Source organism: Cynocephalus volans, chromosome X (assembly GCF_027409185.1).
Source record: "Cynocephalus volans isolate mCynVol1 chromosome X, mCynVol1.pri, whole genome shotgun sequence".
In the NCBI taxonomy this organism is placed as follows: domain Eukaryota; kingdom Metazoa; phylum Chordata; class Mammalia; order Dermoptera; family Cynocephalidae; genus Cynocephalus; species Cynocephalus volans.
The window spans coordinates 176123424-176142520 of record NC_084478.1 but is presented as its reverse complement, the minus strand read 5'-3'; the positions used below and the strand labels follow the sequence as shown (position 1 = coordinate 176142520).

The window sequence follows — 19097 nt, the reverse complement described above, 5'->3', positions numbered from 1 at the left end:
GAATGCTGTGATTTTCAGCTAACTATATTTTCCCAATTTTCTATGTTGAATGGTTTGCATTTCTAACCAGGAAAGTGATTTTTAAAAAAAGATTTTTTTTGATAATTCATAATGGCTGCGGAATTCTTAAAAAAAAAATAATCTTTTATTGTTACAAAAGCAAAATATATCTTTGTAAAGAATTAGAAAACAAATAATAAAAAAGTAAAAGAATAAAAAAGTAGAAAAGGGGAATGGGGAGAGGGAAGATTGTATACGGGGCATAAAGAATACGTATGATTTGTAACAATGAATACGCTAATAAAAATAAACTAAATTTAAAAATGTAAAACGATCATATTCCCACAATTCAGAGATTACTACTCTAATACTTAGGGCCATAGCCATAAAGACTTTTTCAATGCAAACTTTTAAAAATTGAAAATGAGTTCATCCAGTACATACTGTTTTCTGGATTATTGTTTTCAGGCAGTTATCTTTGCCTTTTTTAGTAAACGACCATTTCATCTGCTGCACAGCTCAAATTAAGATTTCCCGGCTGACTCCAAAATGCTCTTTGACCAAACCATTTTCCAAACTAGAACCACATATTGCATCTGGTTGTTGCAGCCCTTAACTCTCTTTATTCAGCACAGTCTTTTTATTTCTAACACTGACTTGTTGAAAAGATTAGAAAAGTTTTTCTATAAAATATTTAGGTTTGTCTGACTGCTTCCTTATGGTGTTATTTAGTTTGTTTCTCTATCTCTCTTTTTCTGTGAAGTGGAAGATATATCTGAAGAGCTGACAGATTCAAATTAAACATTTTTGGCTAGACTCCATCATAGGTGTTATTGTGTACTTCACATTGCATTATGTCACAGAATACCTGCTTGTTGTACTCTTAGTGATGCTAAAAATTGACCCCTGGATTAGGATGGTGACAGTGATCTCTGTATTGTGTAGATTTTCTCCTTCTTTCTAACTAGAAAGTCCACTGTTACTTTGGTGTTATTCAAATGTTCTCTATTGACATTTATTTATGTTTTTAATGCCAGTGAATAATCTTTGAATCAGCATTTCATTAAGGTTTACGAAATCAGATTTTCTAATTCTATCATGCTTTGTACATTCAGTGGATGGTATTTCCCTGTAAAAGAAAAAAAGAGCTTCCCTTCAATAAATGGAGTTTTCTGATTAACCTAAAATAGAATTCACACTGGAAAAACAAGATAAATCCTTGCCCCTTTGCTTTTAATTAATATCTTCAAACAAAAATTTTTTAATAACTGCCCTAAATGGTGAAAATGAATTTTTCTCTTTTTTGTTTTGTTAGTATCATTATGGACTCATGGATTGTCATTGACGCAGTGTGTTTTAATCCACCGAAATCATTTTTGGTGTTCATATTATTACAATTCATTCGGTCAGAATTCCTTCAAGCTGCGTCCTGTACTCTTTCCTTTCTGAAATATGATGTCCTAGTTCCCAGGCTTATCTTCAATTTTCCCTGCCACAGACTTGGAATTAGCTGGTTCTCTAATGACTTCCAGTTCGTTTTAGTAGGAAAGACATTAGAGACCACCTTCTAGGAACTAGACGTACTCAGTGCATTCAGAAAACTTTGGTTCTGATCTATTTCAGCGTACAGAGCTAGAAAATACATGAAGTACTCTTTTAGAATTTTTTTATAAAACAGCTTTATTGAGATGTAATTTACATATCATAAAATATATCCCTTTAAAGTGCACTTTCAATGGTTTTTAGTTTATTCGCAGAGTTGTGCAACCATCATCAAATCACTGTGTACTAATTCCATAACATTTTCATCACCCCAAAAGAAACCTTGTACCCATTAGCATTCGCTTCCTGTTATCTATCTCCACCCATCCCTCGGCACCTACTTTCTGTCATTATGGATTTACCTCTTCTGCACATTTTTCTTTTCTTTTTTTTTTTTTTAAATTTATTTTTTTAAGTTTTATTTTGTCGATATACATTGTGGCTGATTATTGCTCCCCATCACCAAAACCTCCCTCCCTTCTCCCGCCCCCCCTCCCCCCCAACAATGTCCTTTCTGTTTGCTTGTCGTATCAACTTCAAGTAGTTGTGGTTGTTATATCTTCTCCCCACCCCCCGGTTTGTGTGTGTGTGTGTGTGTGTGTGTGTGTGTGTGTGTGTGTTTGTGTGTGTGAATTTATATATTAATTTTTAGCTCCCACCAATCAGTGAGAACATGTGGTATTTCTCTTTCTGTGCCTGACTTGTTTCACTTAATATAATTCTCTCAAGGTCCACATTTTTCTTTTTATGAGTGAGTTTGAGCATCTTTTCATATGTTTAAGGGCCTTTATATTTTTTTCTGAATTGCTGTTTGTGTCCTTTGCCCATTTTCCTGTTGGGTTATTGTCTGAGAAATCTTCATAAAATATATTTTGGAAAAAAGAAAAGAAATACTTCAGTGGCTTCACATAATCTTCATCATAAAGTTTAATTCCTTTAATGTAGCACATTGTAATTCTTGCTTAACTTCCCTATCTCTGTCTCTTAGGATTCCCAACCTTGTAAGCTCTGCTGTACCTGCATAGAATTACTTGGTTTCTTACTGGAACGGTACAGTGCTCTCTCACTTCTTCGTACCAATGTGAAGCTATTCTCTTTTCTGGGATGGTATTTTACCTTCTGCACCCCCTTCTCTAAACTTTTAATTACCATTTAAATCTTAGCTCACAATTATCTCCTGCAAAGCCTACTCAGAGCTTCCAATCATTAGTGCGTCTCCTAAGCGCCAATATAGTACTTTGTGTTCATTTCATCTTAGAACTTATTAAATAGCTTATTAGAATTTCCTGCATTTAGTGGAAAGAGCATAGGTTTTGGAATCAGAAAAACATCACTCCAAAACATGATTTGTTTGACTTTGAGCTTCTGTTTCTTTATTTGTAAAATGCAAATTAAATCCCTGTCTCCTAAGATGGTTGCAAAGACAAAATAACAGATATGGGGTGTCTGGCACAAAATAGGCTTCAATGAAAATTGACATTCCCCATTGTAAGCACCTTGGAGGAGTAAAAGGATAAAATTACAAAAGAAAATTAGTTCAAAGATCTCATTGGCTTTTATTTGTGATTATATAATTAGGTAGCACTTCATTCTATTTTATAGACTGAAGTTCTGCTGAGCATGACAGAGCGGTTCGTTTTTCCTAGGTGGGACCAAGGAAACAGAACAGTTAAAAGGAAGTGGATTGGTTAACATCAGGTCCCTACAGGCTACCTTTTTTGTGAGGATTAAAGTAGAGACTTCCTTATTATGCCGACTCAGGTTAGCTGGGCTCTTTCTTAATGGTTGTGGTGAATCTCCTGTTTTCAGGAAAAGCTGACCTGTTTGGGGATTTACCTGCTTCCTTAAAGTTTCAGTTGATTATGTAGCACTTCCATAAGTGACTCCATTTCGGTTTGGTCTCCTCTGCTGGGGCCTAGTGCTGGAGGCTAGTCCAAAATATGGCCTCCCCTAAATTTTAACAGTGCAATTCTACAGATTTGTATTTTCAGCCTACTACTTAGCAAACTGCCTGATAAATAGGTGTTCAGAAAATGCTTGTAGGGTCGAGCCGTGGCGCACTCAGGAGAGTGCGGCGTTGGGAGCGCGGCGACGCTCCCGCCGCGGGTTCGGATCCTATATGAGAATGGCCGGTGCACTCACTGGCTGAGTGCCGGTCACGAAAAAGACAAAAAAAAAAAAGAAAGAAAGAAAAGAAAAAGAAAATGCTTGTAGAATGAATGAATGAATTTGAGGGAGTAAGAGATTGAAAGTTGAAGAGTCCAGATAAGGAGGTTCTTAAAAGTAAGGACGATTTGAACTAGTCAAAGGGTGGTAAAGAAGCAGAGGAATGGGAGTCATGTAGAGTTAAAATCAAAAGGGACTTAGAGAATGACAGTGTAATTTTTATATCTTTGAATTCTTGATCCATATTTATCAAGTGATGATATCCTAAAGATGACTCTTTCAGCATAACTTTCCTGATGTTGGTTCTAAATTATATACAGTAGAAGTCCCCAATCTGATCATTATAAAACCTGCCTTGATTCGTTCATTCATTTTTTCAACATGGTTGGTTAGCTAACACCAGCTGCAGGTGCACACTTAATAAATGTATTCTGTCCATCCTATCTGACCTTGCCTCTCTGTTACTCTCTATTTCATCACTCAGTTTATCTCTTTATACTTATTACAACATGTAATTGTCTTTTTTGTGTACTGTCTGACTTTATTGACAGAATATAACCTTTGTTAGTCAGGGACAATATTAATTGAATGAGTGAATTTGGGTGGGGAAGTATTGATTTTAGGCAGATTTTAAATAAGGATTGACCAAAAAAGAGTTTCTGTTTAGCTCTGTTACTGTCAGACTTAATAATTCAGTTCCACGAATGTTCATTTTGTCCTACATGCACTGTCTTACAGTAGCTAGCCCAATAGCCACATTTTATATATATCAGTTAACTTTGGTTAACTGAGACATAGCTAAATGAATTTGCAGCATGTTAACCACTTCTGGCTTTTTTAAGAAAGATCCTAAATCTCTAAAATGAACCCATATTTCTAGTGACTGACGGTATAACTTTCTCTTTGTTCATGTTACTTTCCTCCTTCTGGCATTAAAAATTTAAATTGTTTGTGGATGTGGGGGGGAGGAATGTGAGAAAGGAAAAAATAAATAAATACAGATGGAAGTAGCTGCATCGATATTACACCTTGGAAATTGTCTTAGAGGAAATTACTGGCCCACGGTTGGATAACAAATTTACCATTGGCGTGGGGAATCCCCAAGGCTATCCCCAGGTTCAGTGATTTTCAGGGAGGACTCACAGGATTCAGCACATAGTTGTACTCAGGACTATTTATTACAGTGAAAAGATACAAAGCAAACACAGCAAAGGGAAAAGGCACGTGGGGCAAAGTCTGAGGAAACCAGGTGCAAGATCATGAGTCTTCATCCACTGAAGTCACACAGTGCTTAATTCATCCAGTAAAAAGTTCGCAGGGGTGAAATGGTGCCTACTCAGGAACCCCACCGAAGACTCAGTTTTTACAGGGAGATGGTCACACAGGTCCTTTCTGCCTGACACATACCAAAATTCTAGACTCTTAGAAAGAAATCAGGTGTTAGCATAAATCATACTGTTTGCACAAACATTTTAGGCACAATGGGCTATTCTGATCAGGGAATGGTAGAAACCCTCCCCAAATTCCAATCCCAATCCCCAGATGCCAACCTTGTAAGCAGGACTTTCACAGGATAGCAGTCTCAGGCCTGCTATATAATTTTTTGTAGCACCATTTCATACCAGTCCTAAATAGTCGAGCAACCTTAGTTTGTCCGTTGGGAAGACCCTGGGTTTAGTTAGCTTTTTTTTTTTTTTTTTAGTATGTGAGGGCTTAGTGCTGCACTGACAATGTTTCAGGTGATAGTTTCCTTATTTATAAAATAAGAATAACTGAAATTCATAGACGTTAAATGATTATCTGCGGTGTAATGCGTAATAATGGGAGAGAGCTGGGATTTAGATCCTTAAATTTAGATCTCTTAATGGTCTACCATAGCTGCATAGGAGAAACAAGTAATCATAGTAAAACTTGTCAGTCACATGCAATTTGAACATTGACAGGACAGAACTATTTAGGCATGTATATTGGCTGTATTTCACTCCCAGTCGTGTCCTGATTTCTTCAGCTCTGGTCAAGGCTTTTTATCATTAGGAATGAATGAATTTTTCTCTTTCCTTCCCCAGGAAAGTCTAATGTAATGGATGCGCTCCGTTTTGTAATGGGAGAGAAAGCAGCTAATTTAAGAGTGAAAAATATTCAAGATCTTATTCATGGAGCACATATTGGAAAACCTATTTCTTCATCTGCAAGTGTAAAAATTGTGTATGTGGAGGAAAGCGGGGAAGAGAAAACATTTACAAGGATTATCCGAGGTATTTTCTGTAGATTTTTGCTTATGTCATTTGATTGTTTAGGATTAAGTCAGATTGCTTGTTCTTTTCTTTCTTTGAAGGGTGATCATTGTTGTTCCACTGGCAAAGAGAAGGAGAGGGTTTATTTCCCCCTGTTCAATAGAAAATCTCAGAGGCAAGGAACAGAATCTATTTGATGTTCCACTAAGACTCTTCCTTAAGCAGACATTTCAAGGGTACTTCAAAATCTTTCTACAAAACTTTTGAAGTACCCTTGTATTTGTTCAAATGCCCCTACTGTCAAATAGCATTTTTATATCTGGATATTTGGTTAAGATATAAGGAGTCTACCTGAAAGAGAGAGAAGTTATAAAAGTTCTTCCTGAGGTTATGTTTATCTGCTTTTCTTATGATGAACTAATTAGATGCATACTTTTGGCTTGTGTAGACAGTTTTTCTTACCATAAAAAGCACCTCGAGTGAAATGTTTGAATTTTTATGTTGCGATTTATTCATGAATTCCCTGTGTTGGCTGAATAAACAACACTGAGAGTTGTTTATTTATTTTTTTATCCGATGCTTGGATTTCACAGAGCCTCTATAAAAACGTGTATTTGTTTTTGTTTTGTTGTTACTGTTCAATGTTCACCAGAACATTTCTAATGTATAAATGCTGTCTTATTATTTTATACTTGTGCCTTCATGAGTAATTTAAATATTTCACCACTTTATCACCCAGATATATTCATTGGCAAGTTTTCTCACTTTCTTTAGATTTTTAACTCAAAAGTTTCCATATCAGTAAGGATTCCTTTGCCCACCCTATTTAAAATTGCAAAGCCTATCCCCATAACACAGAAACTTCCATTGCACATTCCCAGCTCATTTTTACTCCTCAGCATTTACCACTTTCTCACATCCTATTTATTTTTATGGCATATCTTATTTTTGTTTGTCTTCCTGACTAGGATATAAGCTCCTTGAGATCAGAAATTTTTATCTGTTTTGTTCACTGCTGTAAAATAGTCTTTGGCATATACAAGGGTCCTGCAAAAGGTTCGTGGAAAAATTTGTATTATCTTTCAATTCTATTTTTTCCATGAACTTTCTAAGGTACCGTCCTAATAGACAATCGGTATTTGTTGGCTGATTAAATGCATTTATTAGTATGTATATGATTATATTATTGCAACACTGGCCGTTTCAATAACAAAAATGATTTTATTAAACTTCTTTGGTTGTAGAGAGATGTCTGATATTTATGTTTCCTGTAATAGTCTTTATCCTTTTATATTAGGCGGATGCTCAGAATTTCATTGTGATGATAATCCTGTGAGTCGTTCTGCTTACACAGCAGAGTTGGAGAAGATAGGCATAACAGTCAAAGCGCGACACTGCCTAGTTTTTCAGGTAAGTAGCTGTAGTAGTTGATTGGATTCATAGTTGGGAAAATACATCACTATATTTTATATGTTCATGTGCTTTACTGTTTTTAAAAGGAAAGTGTAGAGTCGATTTCAATGAAAAAACCCAAAGAAAGAACCAAGTTTTTTGAGGAAATCAGCAGCTCGGGAGAACTAATAGGAGAATATAAGGAAAAGAAGAGAAAGTTACAAAAAGCTGAAGAGGATGCACAGTCTAATTTTAATAAGAAAAAAAGTGTAGCTGCAGAGTGCAAACAAGCACAATTAGAGAAAGAAGAGGTAAGATGTCATGAAGATGTAACCAAGTAAGTGTTAGATACCAAAACTTTTTGTCTGTTAGAGTTGCTAGGTATTGGCTTGGGATTACCAAGAAGATTTCTTTAATAATATAAGGAAAAGAAAGCCCAATGTTCAGTAAAGATAAACTTTTGGATATATCTTTCACTATTTGGGTTCTTAATCCCAAACAGGCAGGACCACCTGAACTACAAAAATGTCTGATTTTCTCAACTAGAAACACGCTTGATAGGTTTATTTCTTATGTAGCAGAGGCTCTGAAACTTCTGGATCTTGACCCCCTTACACACTTAAAAACCACCGAGGACCACAAAGAGTTTTTGTGCATGTGGATTTTATCTACCAATCCTTCTTGTATTTGAAATCAAACTGGAAATTTTAAAAACAGATTTAATGGTCCATGTAAAAAGCAGCAATAATAAACTTGTTACATGTTAACATAAATAAGATTGTTATGAAAAATAACTACATTTTCCAAACAAATTAATTAGAAGAGCAACACAGTTTTACATTTTTATGGTCTCCTTAACGTCTGGCTTAATAGAAGACAGCTATCTTCTCCTAAATACTTAGCATTAAATCTTTTTTGTGCTAAAGCTTGGCAGTTTTAGCCACCATTGGTTTTTACATCATCAGTGCAAGTGTCAACACACTGAAAAAGGCAAATGATGTCTTAGTATGATTATGAAAATAGTTTTGTCCTCTGGGGTTCTCTAAAAGGGTCTTGGCGACTCCTAAGAAATCATGGCTGCACTTTTCAAATGCTGTGGTATTTCTTGGTGCCCTTCACAATGCCTAGTACGAGGGGTCCTCATGAAGTTCATGGAAAGATTAGTATTATCTTTTAGCTCCATTTTCCCACGACCTTTGTGAAGAACTGTATAGTGCCTTGTCTATGGTTGGTAATTGTCTTTCCCTTGCATGAAAGGTTCCAGGGCAGTGCTTCCCACTGCACTGAAAATCTAGTCTCCTTTCCTGCCTACTGATCTGGTCTCTATTCACCTCTCAAGCCTTAACTTCCTCTATTTTGCTACCCTATTGACCTTTCTTATTTGGCAAATACATCAAGCTCCCTTTTATCCTGGTACTTTTGCTATTTCCTCTGCCTAGAGAGCTGTATGCCTGATTTTGCATGGCTGGTTCTCTCGTTCAAGTGTTTATAAAAATGCCATTTTCTTTTCTCAAGCAGGCATTTGCTGTCCACCACCCCCAGCCCCTGCGCCAATCTCAATTAGCATCCCCTCCCTTGTACTGTCACATCAGCCTGTATTGTTTCTTTTGGAACATGTATTGCTGTACGAAATGATCTTGTTTATTATTTGTTTGTGTGTTTGTTCTCTGATTCCTCTTCCTCTACCCCGCCCCATTCAAATAACTGGAATATAAGCTTTACAAGAGCACGGACAGTCTGTCTACTTCTTCACTATATCCTTAGCAACACATAGAACAGGGCCTAGCACACAGTAGATACTCAATAAGTATTTAAGGTAATAAATGAGAAGTGGATATGTTTCTTATTCGTGGTTTTTCTTTGTTTCTTCATATTTTTAAAATGTGTATATGTGTCCCTTTTGTCAGTAAAAAGGGGTGGTAGCAGTGAAAGTCAGACTGCAATAGTCACAGTGTAGTGAAATAACTTATAAAATTACAGAACTTGAAAAATGATAAGGACAATTAGAATAGTCCAACTTCCTAATTTTTTACAACATCCTGGAGGATGACCATTTAGTTGTTACTTGAAATTCTTCATTGATTAGGAGCTCTCCTCTTGAGGGACTTCATTCCTTTATTTCTTTATTAATAGCATCAGTGTTAAGGAAATTCTTCCTCTTCACCTATAATTAAGAACTATAATAGTCCTATTAGTTCTATCAGTAGGAAAATCTCTTCCCTTCTAGGGACCGTACAAGTTACATGATGCTCTTCCTTCAGTTTACAAATGAGGAGGCTGATGCTAGAAATGTTAATGGACTTGCCAAACTCCTCAAGACAGAAATGGGATTAGGAGCCGGGTTAGGGGTGTCACTCCGTTGTTCTTACCACCACACCACTGAGCTCATGGATACAAAATTAATGGTTTCCTGGTTTAATGTAGAAGTGTATTCAGCAACCTTCCCTAAATAATGCTACTTTAGGCAAAAATAGTGTTTCTTAGTGACATCAATGAAAATTCATTAGAGATCATTTGTTGATACAGTCGTTGGGTTTATGAAAGGTGAGCTTAAGTATATTCACTTTTTACTGCTGTTGAATTGTACTGTTTTATAGGCAGACCGTTACCACAGTCTCCTTGAAGAACTGAAAGTCAACAAGATACAACTACACCTTTTCCAACTATATCACAATGAGAAGAAAATTTGTTTTCTGAATTCTGCGTTAGAGCGTGTGAATAGGGATTTGAGTGTCACAAAAGAGTCTCTTTCTCATCATGCAAACAGACTTAAAGCCAAGAAAAAGGAACGTGGAATGCTAACCGAACAACTACAACAGACAGAAAATGAATTAAAGTGAGTCTTTAAAAATAGGTAGCAATAGCTGGGTTTTATGTAGATTGATAGAAAGTAAAAAATAAATGACACTTTGAAAGTTGACTTTTTAAAATAAGCTTTTTACTTTGGAATACTTTTAAATATATGGAAAAATTATAAAGATAGTACAGAATTCTCCGCCCTGTCTCTCGTGTTATTAACATCTTAGTGTGATATATTTGTCAGAATTAATAAACCAGTATTGGCCCAATATTTTTAACTTAAGTTCATACTTTATTCATATTTTCTTAGTTTTTACCTAATGTCCTTTTTCTGATCCAGAATACCATATTACATTTAGTTGTCTGTCTCCTTAGGATTCTCTCAGCTATGACAGTTTCTCAGACTTTTCTTGTTTTTGATGCCCTTGACAGTTTTAAGTATTGGTCAGGTTTTTGCAGAATGTCCCTCGGTTGGGATTTGTCTGAAAACTTTTCTTATAATTAGACAGGGGTTGTGGGATTCGGGGAGGAAGACGACAGAAATAAAATGCCATTCTCATCATAAGGCATCAGGATGTTAACATGTGATATGTGTCATAGGACATATCACATCCTGTACCACATATCATAATATCAACATGATATCACGGTTGACGTTGACCCTGAGCACCTGACTTTGTCAGGTTTCTCCATTGGAAAGGTCTTCTTTTATTTCCCCCCTTTTCATACTATGTTCTTTGGAAGGGAGTCACGAGGCAGAGCCCAAACCTGAGGAACGGGGCGTTATGTTCTGCATCCAGGGCAGAGCATCTACATAATTTATTTAGAATTCTTCTATACGGGAGATTTGTCTCTTATTTATTTATTTATTCAATTATTTATTTACATCAGTATGGATATGAGGATATTTTATATTTGAGGTTATAATCTAATACTGCATTGTTTATTTTGTTGCTTAGATTATGGCAGTTTAGATTATGAAGAACTCTGAATGGACTCCTGTGTCCCTTCGACATATCCCCATCATTGGGATTTTGGTTTGGGGGCAATTCCTTACGTTTTCTGCATTACGAGATGTTCCAGGCTCATTTCGTAGGGGCCAGTCCTAGAATCAGCCTGCTCTAGCCTGTGTGAGCTTGCCCAGGAGTCAGTAATTTCTTCAAGGAGTTCTGGTCCTTTTATTGGTGTTAGGAACTATACATCTGGGTGCTAGGTGTGCTCTTTCCTTCTGGATGTCTTTGTTTTGAGGCTTTCTCAGTTGACAGAACTAGGAAATATATGTGTGTATAGTAACTCTTGTGAATAAACATATCTAAGTATTTCCATATATAGTCATCTGTATCTTCATTGAACTAAACATGAGTTCAGACTGTCTCTCCGTTTTAAGCCATTAACACACGGATCACTCTAGCCTTCTCTTGCTTATCTATAACCCCCCATTTCAATGGTGAGAAACCTGGCGTCCACCATCAGCCATCCATTAGCTTAATTGTTCGATTCCAGTAATCACGTATAGCAGTATCAGAATTGTTCACCCATACCTTCAAGGGAAGCAACTTTATAACTGGAGTACAGTGCTTATGAACAATTCCTTTTGATTTTAGTCTTAAAGACTCTGCTCATTTCCAAAATTACTTAGGTGAGCCCTTTTTCCTCCCACCCATTCCGTAAGGTTGTTTATTTATACATTTGTATTTCTTTTATCACATTCTGTTCCGTTTAGGATCCCTCAAGCTTTCAAGTGATGTTTTAAAAAAATTTGCTTACGTTACGGTTCACTCTTGGTGCTCTAAAATTCTATAGGTTTTGACAAATTCATAGTGTCATGTGTCTGCCACTTCAATATCATACAGAGTAGTTTAACCACTCTTGAAAAGTGCCCCTATGCTTCATCTGTCTAACCCTCCCCCTGACCTTGCACAGCCTCTGGCAACCACTGATCTGCTTACAGTCTGAAAGCTGATTTTTAGAATTCATTATTTAATGTGATTTGATCAAAAGGACTTCTTCCCCTTATATATTTAAAAATAGATACTTTCCTTTAAAGTGAACTTTTTTCTTTTTAGATCTCTTGAAGCACTTTTAAATGAGAAGAAGCTTCAATACATTAAAGCCAAAGAAAGCATTTCTCACCACCTGGAAAAATTAGATGTGGCTAAGAAATCAGTAAAGCACAGTGAAAAACAATGTTCTAAACATGAAGATGAGATAGGAGCTCTGGAGGCAGAACTGGTTGATTTAGATGGTGCATGGAGAAGTTTTGAAAACCAGATTGAGAAAGAATTGGTAAGTAAATTACGAGACTTAAAACTGGAAGACAGTAAGGTGAAAAAGTCAATATATGGGAAATCTTTTGTACCTATTGTTTCAACTTCTCCTTTTAATTAGAAAAAATGTAAAGGATTTTCTCTCTTTCTGATATTTTAAGAGATTTTCCTCAGAATGTAAATTATAGGGATTAAGATTTTTTAGCCTATACACAGAATCTGAATTTATTCTTCAGACTAAAGTATTTTTTATAAGATTAGATGGCATTATAACATTTATAAGTTAAAGTCTAGAAAATACTTCAACAAGGTTACATGATGTCATTTTCTTATATAAAAGTTAGGTAATTAAGTTATTTAAGGTACTTTTTTTTATCTCGTGATATTATAAAAATTTAAAGGTCAGATATATGTGGCTTTGAAGAGACATCATTTAATTGACAGGAAGGAAATTGATTACTTAAGGTGATTTAAAATGTTCAGTGATAAATTAATATCCAAATTAGTATATGGTAATTAATTATAATACAGCAATAATAAATATCCAAATATCATAATTGAGAATTCCAAATATTTTCTCAGCTAAATTTTTATCATTTATCTCTTTCAGTAATTTTATGATTATCCTACATCATATTATATATACTAAAATAATAGTGACTGTATAAAGAGGACAAAGATATATCATTGTCTCTGGATTTCCCTTTCTCTTAAGATTTTCTGACAGAAACGTTATTATAGGGTTTCTTTGGAATACCTTGTTGCTCTATAGAAGCAGTTTTAAATAAAGAGGGTTTTCTATGATGTTCACATTAGATTACCTGGGGAAGATGGCCAATTATGATCCAATGTATATAAAATTAGCTTTTGATAAGATTAATTATCTGCTAGTATAATACGAAGAGTTTCCTGTCGTGTTTCTATAAGTGAGTTAGCAATGTTTCAATGCTGTTTATACAGCTGGATCGTTATGACGAACTTAAGGAAGAAGTAAGAACGAAAGCAGCTATAACGATCCAACAACTGGAAAAACTGCAGTGGGAACAGAAGGCGGAGGAAGACAGCCTGGCATTTGAAAAGAGGAGGCATGGTGAAGTTCAGGTACCTCAGTTTGTGCCGTGATGATTTGGGATTATCCTCAGTGACATTTTATTCCCTTTTGGTAGTAACGTTTCAATATGTAAATGGATTTACATCAAACATAAGCAATTAAATAATTTCTGGATTACCTGTTATGCTGCTTAGTATTATTTAGGAGATCTTTTATGGTTCAGATATATTTGTCTGCCTTCCCCCACTACAGTGTACATTCTATGCGAGCAGGCATGTTTGTCTGTTTTATTCAGTGATCCATCTCAAGCACCTAGAATAGTTCCTTTTCCACAGCTGATAGTCAATAAATATGTGTTGGATTATTGTATTTTACAGCTGAGGGGATCAAAACACAAAATGACTGAGCAGACTTGACTAAGGTAATAAGTGGAGGAATTGGGATTTACTTCCAAACGCTTTGTCTTCAGAGTGCTTCTCCTTCACCTTATAGTATACTGTCTCATTTAGTCTTTGGGATTTGGCAGATGGAACTGCAAATATGGAAGGTGCAGTGTATGACAGTCCTGTGAGCAGAAGAGGTGGCATTTTGTGTCAGAAGAAAAACAAAGATAGTCACATAGCAGGAAATACTTTTTTTTTTTTTTTTTTTTTAATTTTTTTTTTTCGTGACCGGCACTCAGCCAGTGAGTGCACCGGTCATTCCTATATAGGATCCGAACCCGCGGCGGGAGCGTTGCGGCGCTCCCAGCGCAGCACTCTACCGAGTGCGCCACGGGCTCGGCCCGCAGGAAATATTTCTAAAACATTTGTGTAATTGTATCATTTGTATCACATTATAAGTTCTATAGTTATCTATAGCACAAAGCCTTCCCTTGCCCTCATTTTCTCCCCACTCCACTCGAAAAAAGAGCCAAAAATAATTTCGTCTTCATATGAGTACCCATTGTTATTAATCTGTATCTGTCTAAGGGATTTTATAAGATTGCACAGAATTTACAATTAACTGGCTCAGGTCTGCTAGACTGGAAGCTTCTTCAAGGCAGGATTCATAATGATGTCCATTGTAAACCTTGCACTTAGTACATGTCAATGAGTGTCGGTTGAACGGCTGTTGCCTTGTGAATATAAAAAAGAAATAACATGCTCAGGTGGTGAGAGATGGGGAAGAGCTGTGCCCAAACTGAGTTTCCACAGGACCGATGACTCCCTTCACAGATAGGAGGCTCTGTCACTTTCCACAGGTCCCAAGATCTCTGGCGCTGAGCAATAGTTGGTTTTCTCAGACAACTAGCATGATCAGCCAGCATCTCAAGTCCAGAATGCCTAGTACCAGGGTAGTCTGATTATCCCACATTATGCGTCCAGCAGAGCACCCAGGTCCTGACACACCTCCTGTGGGATGGTGAGAGCAAATGCGACCCACGCCTTCTCTTCTCTTGTTGACCCTGGTCTTTTAGATTTTCCTCCAGTAAATCCTACTCTTCCACCTAAGCCAAGTCTGAAATTTGTCCCAGGCCCTTAGGTCACCACCTAAGAGACCCACCTGGCATGTTAAAGTAATGACCGTCTAGCATGACACAGGCTCTGGGACTGTCCAGAGTAAAGGCGCAGAAGCGCCTGTTCCCAGCGGCTGAGCTTGGTACTCTCCTCATTGACGACTCTTGCTCTTCCCTCTCTGGATGGAATTCTTACGTGACATAATAGAACTTCAGTATGGAGACTCTAATTTCAACATGTGTGGGTTCCTACAGCCAAAGAACTGTCTTGCTCATTTTTATAACTCTGGCACCTTGCGTAGTGCAGGTTTGTTCAGTAAATTTGTGTAATAAGTGAGTAAAACAGGGTAATTATCTTGGAATACGCTTGTTTTTTTCCACTTGAAAAGTGTGGTATTTTCTTTCCCAGTGGTACACGGAAAAGCATTGTGGTTTTACTTTCATACACTCCTGGTTTTTAGATCATTCAGTAATGGAGTAAGACAGATCAATCTTGCTATAGTACACAGGATGAATTAGATGTGGGAAGGCTTAAAGACATGAAACAAATCGGGGATTACTACATTACTGGATTTAATGATAAAATGAATAGAGCAAGACTTTTGTGAAGTCCTTTCCCCAAAAGTCTATTAGTTGTCCTATAAGTGGTTTAACATTAAACCACACTACTGTCATTACTTGTCTCTTTCCCACCAGACATTACTCCTTGAAGGCAAGGTCTCTGTCCTGTTCATTATCGTATCTCTAGTTCCTACCCCATGGTAGCCAGTGAATAAATGTTTATTGAATGAATTAGTTTGAGGGACAGATAAGAACTGTGTAGATATTTGAAAATAATCCTCTTGGACTTTGAAGCTACGAGAGTGAATTAGCTGGAGATCAAATATCCAGCAAATGGTGGAGTCACGATTTGAACCCTGATCTGTGCAACTTCAAAGCTCTATACCACACTGCCCTTTCAAAATTAAAATTTGCTCTCATAAATATTTTCATATGGTTGTCTTCGATGTACTTCAAATTTATAACAGCTTACAACGTTATAGTGAGTGTTAGGCATGTAATTTAACTGAGGTGGAATTCCTGTAATTGATTTTAGGTTTCCTTTCCTGTTTCAGGGAAATCTAAAACAAGTAAAAGAACAAATAGAAGACCATAAAAAACGAATAGAGAAGTTGGAGGAGGATACAAAGACATGCATGTAGGTAGAGTAAAAAAAAGAAAAAAAGAAAACCACTCAGCTTTCTTACGTCTCAAGTGTCTGGTTATTTCTGTCTATCAAATGAATGCTCCTCCTGTTATAAAGTTCTCACTCCTCAACTCTTTTCTTTGTTTCATCCATTGCTTTTCATTTCATCGTAGGTTGTTAAAGATTATCCTTGACTACATAAATAATGAAATATTTAATTTTGGAAATACAAATGTGTAGCAGTAGTGAAACTTTAAGTCTCTTTTGGTATTGATATTTTTAATGAAAGTAGTGAGTTATATCATGAAAGCTAATGCAAGTTTACTTCAGAAAGTTCGTGGAAAAATAGAATTAAACGATAATATGAATCTTTCCATGAACTTTTTGAAGAACCCTCATACAACCTAAGTATTCTGTAACTAAGGGTTTCTTTTTAATTGGCATTTCCTTATTATTAAGCTCATGAGGATTGCTCTGGTTATAGTAATCTATTGTTACTATTTCAGTGCGCAGAAATACATATCTTTTGAATCAACAACGAATGATCAAAATTGTTTTTGCCCTCATTTGGTGTTAGATTTACTGTATTTTTTTTTATGTTTTCAACATTAATAGAGCACTACTCCATTCCCTTGCAATGCCAGATAAGAGTACGTTGCATGTGGTAATTCCTAAATTTTGGTTTTGCTTTTTGCTATATGATCTGTTGTTGTTATTACATAGGGATCGCTTGAAAGAGAAGAAAGAGCAAGAGGAAACCCTAGTGGTTGAAATTGACAAAGCAAAATCAAGAATGTCTGAGGTTAATGAAGAATTGGATCTTATTGAAAGTGAACTGCAGAATGATGGAATTGATGACCATGAGAGAAGATGTCAGCAAAAGAGAGCAGAGATTCTGAATCGCCTTAGTAGACTTTACCCAGATTCTGTGGTAATTAGAATGAACAATTAAAATAAGGCTAAGCTTTCCTGTGTGGTGAAAACAGTATATTCTTATTTGGAACTATAAATATAACATTATTAGGAAGCAAAACAATTCAGAAGTCTTTAAGTTTTGTGCTTAGCAATTTACATTTTTTAGTATAAAAGTAAATAATTGGGGTAAAATGTAAATTACTTTGGGTAGTGTCTAAAGATAATTAATTACTGGGGAGAAGCATTGACATGAACACAGTACCCAAAAAGTCTGAGTTATTGTCAGTATCCCCAAAGGAAACGGGTGCCGTGAAGTAGTCTGAGCCCCCAGATACATTGACTCATACCCCATGTTCTTTAAGGTTTTAATTTTTTTAAAAATACTTTTTCAGCGACATCATTGGCATATTTTTATTCTCTAACTACGCATCTAGCATTGCTTATGTATGTCATCAACCAAAATACAAATCACCTGTTACTTGGTGTGTCACCCTCACAGCATTATTTCCTTTGGGATCAGGGGTTTGGTATCTGACTTGCTTGTCACTAACATCATTGTACACTGTGCAGTCATGTTATGATGGCCTGTTTTCAGCATTTGACACTGTTAACCACTTGACCTATTTTGAAACACCTGCCACTGGCCTCCATGGTACCACACTGTCATGGTTTTCCTTGTACCTTTCTGGCCACCCATCTTCATCTTCTTTACAGTATCCTTTTTGACTTTCTGATTCTTATATGTGGTTTTGACTTCTGGATAATGATGGAGGAGTAAACCTGGGTCACAGAATCTTTTTTCTACAATTTCTAACAAAATGACAAAAACCTAAACATATCCTTTTCAACAACCAGTCAAACTAATGTTATAAACCTAAAAAATGGTGATAGTCCAGGATATTAAAAAAAAAAAATTGAAGTATAGCATTGCTTATATTTAACTCTGCCTAAGCCAAGCGATAAGTTGACTATTTCCTAAAATTCTCACTTAGTATACCTTAGTCTAGCAAGAAGCAAACTTATCTGTATCTTTTTGCTCTTCTAACTGGAGGGATTTAGACTAAAATTCTGGTGAGTCAGGAAAGGTGACTCTCTAATGCTCTCTGATGAAAACGAAGACTCTATGGCTCCTCATTAAATTGAGAGGCCATTTTGAAGCTCTTTGCAAAGTGGATTTGTCCTCCTCCCCCAAGGTAGAAGAACCTTTGTATAGGATATTAATTTCAAAAATCAGAAGAAAGAGCACAACTCAGGTATTCAAACAAAGCGTAATCTTACAAAGCCTTAGCTGAGCTCTCACTTACGTTGCCCTCCAACCCCCGAGGTGGTACGAAGGTGGATAAAATAGGAAATACTTGCTCCACCAACTGTTGCTCAAAGGAGTTAGCCTTCTCAGTTCTTTGGGAAAGGTAATCAAGGAAAAGTCTGTCTACAGTCATACCACCCTAACCGCGCCCAATCTTGTCTGACCTCGGAAGGTAAGCAGGGTTGGGCCTGGTTAGTACTTGGATAGGAAACCACCTGGAAGTACCTGGTACTGTAGGCTTTAAAAAAAAAAAAGAAAATGAAAAGATTATTACAGCAAATGAAAATAAACAGAGATGCCCACATTAAACCTAAGCAAGACAAAAAGAATCACTATGGCAGCTACAGCTATAAGTATACATAATAATAAAGAGAAAGAAAATATTTAAAAATATTTAGAGGCCTAAAAGTCCAGCCTAGACAGTTACAGAACATAATCCCCCATAAATGTTTTCTGCTTTGCATAATTTAATAAGAGCTTGAATTCATAAAACTAAATTCAAATATGAGGATAAACAAAATGAAAAGGAAAACGTGGAGCTAAGAAAACAAATTAAGAACAAACATTATTACTGAATAATAATTAGTTAACATTTACTTAATAAATAAAATAGACGAATAAAATAAGTTAATAAGAAGTAGCAAGGAATACTAATAAATAAAATAGAAGTAACAAGGAGTGAGCTGCACAGCTGAAAATCAAATTCTTGACCCAGAAGAAAAGCTTGAGATAATCACATGT

At 36.2% G+C, this 19097-nt stretch overlaps 1 protein-coding gene and 1 pseudogene across 2 annotated transcripts in view; both read left to right on the top strand.

The window, feature by feature from the left end:
* The window catches only part of LOC134367448 (structural maintenance of chromosomes protein 1B-like), an 84142-nt gene that overhangs the window by 2521 nt on the left and 62524 nt on the right, over positions 1-19097 (top strand). For both annotated transcript variants that reach the window (XM_063084206.1, XM_063084205.1), the window contains exons 2-9: positions 5775-5963; positions 7240-7352; positions 7442-7645; positions 9932-10170; positions 12200-12458; positions 13361-13501; positions 16065-16147; positions 16859-17066. In XM_063084206.1, the coding sequence (XP_062940276.1) occupies positions 5775-5963; positions 7240-7352; positions 7442-7645; positions 9932-10170; positions 12200-12458; positions 13361-13501; positions 16065-16147; positions 16859-17066 (1436 nt within the window). The remainder of the gene's footprint in view (positions 1-5774; positions 5964-7239; positions 7353-7441; positions 7646-9931; positions 10171-12199; positions 12459-13360; positions 13502-16064; positions 16148-16858; positions 17067-19097) is intronic.
* Positions 18478-18596, top strand: LOC134368859 (5S ribosomal RNA; annotated as a pseudogene).